This window comes from Halyomorpha halys, unplaced genomic scaffold (genome assembly GCF_000696795.3).
Source record: "Halyomorpha halys isolate HHAL.00 unplaced genomic scaffold, Hhal_1.1 Scaffold238.1, whole genome shotgun sequence".
Taxonomy (NCBI): domain Eukaryota; kingdom Metazoa; phylum Arthropoda; class Insecta; order Hemiptera; family Pentatomidae; genus Halyomorpha; species Halyomorpha halys.
The window spans coordinates 233,702-239,784 of NW_027107468.1; the positions used below are offsets into that span (position 1 = coordinate 233,702).

At 27.0% G+C, this 6,083-nt stretch overlaps 1 protein-coding gene across 1 annotated transcript in view; it reads left to right on the forward strand.

Annotated features, from left to right (window-relative positions):
* The window catches only part of Gcn5 (Gcn5 acetyltransferase), a 23,326-nt gene that overhangs the window by 7,147 nt on the left and 10,096 nt on the right, over positions 1 to 6,083 (forward strand). Inside the window, 4 exon segments of the mRNA XM_067045796.1 lie at positions 362 to 371; positions 692 to 886; positions 970 to 1,079; positions 5,303 to 5,390. Coding sequence (XP_066901897.1) covers positions 362 to 371; positions 692 to 886; positions 970 to 1,079; positions 5,303 to 5,390 — 403 coding nt within the window.

The window sequence follows — 6,083 nt, forward strand, 5'->3', positions numbered from 1 at the left end:
TATCAGTTTGACAATTTAGAATTTTGATCCGACTATTGTGAGCTTATTATACTTTTTTTTTGTTTTGTAGCCACTAATATTACTACTGTCATTTTTTTCCATGAACATGGAACATTGATTAACAAACAATAATATACTTAATTGATTAGTAGATTTTATTTACCAAGACTAACACCCATCCACAAGCAGGAATCTGTACCACCATTCTTTACATACCTTATCATTTAACTAAAGAAGATGATGTTTATTTAAAATTATCTCATTTTCTTCAAGATAGAGATCATATTTATAGTAGTACTCTATATTCTTAAAAATTAACTCATATCTTTAATATTTTATAATGTGAAGGTCTGTTGTGCAGATTCCTATTTGTGGGTGGGTCTTGGTTAAGAAAATTTACTGTTAAATTCTAGGTTACTCAGATGTCACTTAACGAGTGAATAGTGTATTTAATTTTAAAAAGTACTTACAAATTGTTGGTTGTGGGTAAAATGTACCTAGATGATTATTAGGGGTCTGTTCAAAAAATAAAAACATAATGAATTTTTTTCAAATTTTATAATGTATTATTTTTTGACTGCATATTCTATCATTTTCTTCTGTATTTAATTTGTATGTATTTTGACTTATTTATATTTAACTTGAACTCATTTACTTAATGATAAATTTGTTTTTAATCTTATTTGATTAGATGGCTTGTATTTTGCCGCATACCTTCAACACTTTGTGACTCTTTACCTCACTATGAAACTACATCTGTATTTGGGCGTACATTTATTCGTGCTATATTTAAATCAGTTAAAAATCAGTTAATGGATAATTGTCAAATCATAAAAGATAAAATGCCAGTTGAAAGGCGCCATTTATTGCTTAGCCATGTTCGAAAGTAAGTAAAACCATTATAACTTTATCATTGTGATTCCATATTTATCAATGTTTTGTTCTAAAATATATTGTATGAAATTACAGGTTTTTGACATTGATAGAAGAAGAAATTTATTCTAATAATTCACCGATATGGGATGCAGATTTCAAACAAATTCCTCCTGCTCATTTCCTGGCATCCATTGAAACTAAAGGTAATTGTTTATTTTTTATTAGTTTTTTTAGTTTACATATTTATTTGATCTGGTATTTGTATTATAAGTTATATATAAAAATTATTGGCCATAACTGAAAGCTTATAGTCGGGGATAAGATCAATGAACAAAATATAGTCAAATTTAATTTTTAAAAGTTAAATGCAAGTTTATGTTCCTTTTTTTTTTTTTTTTACTGCTCCCCTGATCATCTCCTTTGTATTATAAGTTAGTGTTATTTTATTAATTTTAAAAAAAGGAATAGAGTGGGAGGCAATCAATAAAGGTTACCCAAATAATAAAAAACTATTTACTTCAAACCAATGATTCGACCCACATTGTGGGTATTTTTCAGACCTGCAATGTAGATCGAAAAGTTAGTTTCGAATAAATGGTTTCTTTACTATTAATCTTCTATGACTTCTCTCTGGATCATCTTCCTTAAATTTTATTTGGTCTACTAAGAACTCTCCAATAGTAATTGATCACATTACATGAAATGTCAGTTGTTATGTCATTTCAATACTATTTGGTGAGCTCAGTCCAAAATGTATTTTGTCGATTTACTAACAAAATTCATTTCAATATCTATTTATATAATTTAAATAATTTTATATCAATATGTATAAAGTTCAATAACTGTGAGAAAAGAAGGAATTCGATAGATAACTTATATGATCTATGTTAAACATAGATTTCTCACCAAAAATAATTTATAATTCCATTGCAAAATTAATTTTTTCAGAAAATGAACAAAATGTATTTTGATCAGAAGCTCCTCAAATTTTTAAAAATATGTTATGTGTAATAGAAATTAAATTACCTCTATTAGCTTTAGTAGATTTCTTCTAACTAATAACTAAGTTTAGTGTCATTCCTTCCTCAAAAAAGCTTGGTTTCAATAAAAAATAGTTTTAAAAGATACTACTCTTTTAAAATTAACTTTTCACAGAATTATTTCACTGTCCATGTCATTTGTAATAGTGGTTTGTTCGTTTTTGTTTAGAGATGTAAAACATCATTGGTCATTAACGACATTTATACCTTATTTAATTTTGCTTACATTTGTTTAATTTAATTTTTTTTTTATTATTATTATTTTTGTTTTTGTCTCTTCAATTTCATATTTGTCAGTAGACCTTTTGATTTTAAATACTGAAATACTAATTTTATTGCTTTATCGTCATCTCTGAGGATTTTTGAAGTATCCGAAGATTGACCATCTCTGACAAGCCCTTTTCTGCATTGTGACAAGATTGTGACATACATTTTTCTGAGGACTCTTTATTTAAAAATGTTCAGTCTCTTTGTCATCCCAGTGATGACAAAGGTTTTGGCTCCAATTGTCAAGACAGACTTTACTAAACTTTTATATAACCTATAGTCCAAGAGCCAGGAAGAAAAAAAGGCAGTTATCTCACCCCAATTTTTTATTACTTTAATAAAAACTATGTATAATTACTAGTCAAAACCTTAAAAAAATATTAATTTTTCATTCAGAGCTCTATATCGTAAAAACTACCAACAACACTAGAAAATTTAAAAGAACATTATTTAAAGAAGAGTAAATTTGCTCAAACACGAGCCATAATAGAGCTATTTATATCCAATCGTTCTTGAGATATAGCCTTTTAAAAAGCAACATTTCATAAAAATGTACTGAAATATCAGTAGTTAGTGAATATATTTTGAGAAATCTATATCTCAATAACCATTCGATGAGCAAATGTCTTTTAGCACTCAAATTAAAGCTAAATAATTGTACTATAATGTAGTTTATGACCTTTATCTTCATAGGAATACTAGTTCACATGATATTTGCTAAAATAAATTGATTTATAGTTGTTTGGATAGGTTTAATTTATGAAAAACTTTATTTCAAAAACCATTGGACATACAGATGTCTGCTAGCACTCAAATTAAAGCTAGTTAAATGTACTATAAATTTTTTTATAACTTTTATCTTTGTAGGAGTAGTAGTTTTTATGATATTTGACAAAATAAACCCACAAAATGTTAATTTTTAGTTGTTTGTATAAAATGTTTGATTTTTGAAAAAATATATCTCTAGACCCGCAAGACCCACATATGTCTCCAACACTTAAAATAAAGGAAATTTAACTTACTATAAAGTAGTTTATTACACTTATCTTCGTATGGGTATTAGTTTTTATGATATTCACATATGAATATAAATTTGACAAATGAAAATTGGTCTAAACATCTGTAAATCAATTTATTTTAGCGAATTTCATGAAAACCACTACTCGTACAAAAATAGACGTCATAATCTACTTTATAGCTCATTAAACTAGCTTTAATTTGAGTGCTAATAGACATCTGTACGTCAAATGGTTTTTGAGATATAGATTTTTCAAAATAAATTCACTAACTACTGATCTTTCTGTACGTTCCATACGACATTTTTATAAAATGTTGCTTTTTAAAAAGCTATATCTCGAGAACTATTGAACGTAAATAGCTCTATTAGATTTTCTATTGTTGTTGGTAGTGGTAAAGATATAGAGCTTCTAATAAAAAATTAATTATTTTTAACGTTTTGAAACAGCTGCTATTTTTTATTCCCCTAACCTATACTTGGCAGACTCATCAATTTTGACTAGTAATTATACCTAGTTTTCAATTAAGTACTCAAAAATTGGTGTGAGATAACTGCCTTTTTTCTCCTCTTGGGCACTTGTACTACTAGTAGCCTTAGTGGCCTATCACAGATGTGAGAACTTAAAAAATCCATAATGAATGCTTGATTAGCAGTCATTTTCTTTAATTTAGTTCATTTGACACCTGGTTTGGTTTATCTAGTTGGGACCTCAAGTAAATTCCAAACTGAACGTGTTGCTAGAATACCCATGTCACCGAGCCTGTCTACATAGGCTGGAGTATTGACTCAGTGTCAATCCTCTGTGGTGAATCACCTGGTTAATCCTCATGCCTATGTTGACAGACTTAGTGTTAGTCCTATGATGAACCAACTGGTCGACTCCAGGAACTGCAAGTGGTTAACTCCTGCTATTCTCTCTTCCAAAGGTCAACAATCATCCATAAAAGGCCATCGAATCATCTTGTTACCTGTATTTGCCAGTTTGTCATTATCTCTCAACTAAACAAAAATTGAAAAATGAAGTCGCTTTTTCCCTTATGGGTTTACACTTATCTCAAATTCTTTTTCTGAACCACAACTTGTAGGAAAATGTTCACCAACCTGCGATAGATTTTATGGTTACCTACCAAATTTGACTAATTAATATTATTTTCTGAATTATAATGTAAATAGTTGCAATTACGTTCCTAAGGATCTACTTGTACCTGTTAAATTTATTATTACCAAAGATAAAAAGAAGTGATGTTTATTATTCATTATTCAATAATTGATAATACAACCATTCATAGTCAATAATTGAAATAGGTACCTACATGCTCCTATTGTACTTTACTACCATGTTCCCAGGTTATAATGCTACTAATATAATTCATGAATAAACTGCAGTTTAGTTTTATTATTAATGAAATATCTACCAACTTCTCTGTTATTAGATATAAGTAGTTCAATAAAAAAAATTTTAAAAAATAAATAAATAAGTACATGAAATAAAGTAGAAATAAAAATAATAGCACTAATAAAAACACAGAGAATCCGAAGTGAAACACAAATCATAAATCCTCTAAAAGAATGACAATTCATTGAGCATACTACTCGTAGAATCAATGTAATTTGAGGAAACGGGTTTCATCACTGAGTAAGTGAATGTAATGAACATGTAAATGTGTTCAAAAATCTTGTCTGTGAATGGAACAACCATTTTAGATTTGAATCCAGCAAGTGACTTTGTGTTACACCCCTCTAATCTGAATCATTGTTATTATATTACATTATTCATTATATTATATCACATTATTCAAACCATTAATATATTTCTATTCATGTATATCTTAAATTGCAAATAAATACTCAGTTTTTTCTTAGTGTTACCCAACAGCACTCTCTAACATATTAGATATGTTTACTCATTGGTAACTGGTAAACACAAGATGCCTTTGGAAAAGTTTTCCAATTTTTTTTTTTAAATAACTATCTAATTATTAGCTATAAATTATTTTTATTTAATACATATATATTTTTGAGATGGCCCAACGAACACATGTTACTATTAAGATTAACATTTTAATTTTAATCATATTATTAACTTCTTTTTTTTCAACAGGAAATCGAAAAGCTGAATTGGAGAAAAATTTAGGTTGTAATGAGAATGATGTGATCATCTCAGGTGTTAAAAGAGGAGCATCTGATCTGTAGGTTAATTTTTATTAATATTAAATTGAATAATTTAGAATTAGATTGATTTATTCAAGTTACAATTTAATTAAAGTAAATTTAATGTTTAATAAGATTGTCTTGAGATGTAAACAAATTTATATGTACTGATTATACAAAAAGTTACTGGAATATTAGAATTTATGTTCAAGAAAAATTTGAAATAACAAGTTCTTTTTTAATAGAAATTAAAATGAAGAATAAGCTAAAGAAAGAATAAAATAACAGAAAAATAAAATTATAAATAACATAAGTACTGACAATATTAGAAGGTCTATGTTCAAATCACGTCAAGGTCACCAATTTTTGGGAACATTATTTTGTGTATATTTCGATTTCAGTAAGATGAAAATTTTAAACTGTACACAAGATTATAAAATGATAATCAAGTTTAGAATCTATACTATTACTAAAATTATAAATAAGATTGTCAATTTTAATATTGATACAAAAAAAATATATATTGGTCAACTTTATGTTGTAATAATTCCCAAATTGAAAATTTTAGAAAGTAAAATAACTATTAAAAAGTTCTTGTTTAATTAAAATAATCATAATGAAAATATAAATATGTAGGATAAAGAGCAAGACTAATCAGAATTAGGTACAAAAATAAACAAAACTGGGCTTAGTTCATAAAACAACTCTAATATGAATAGAACTGTTAAAAA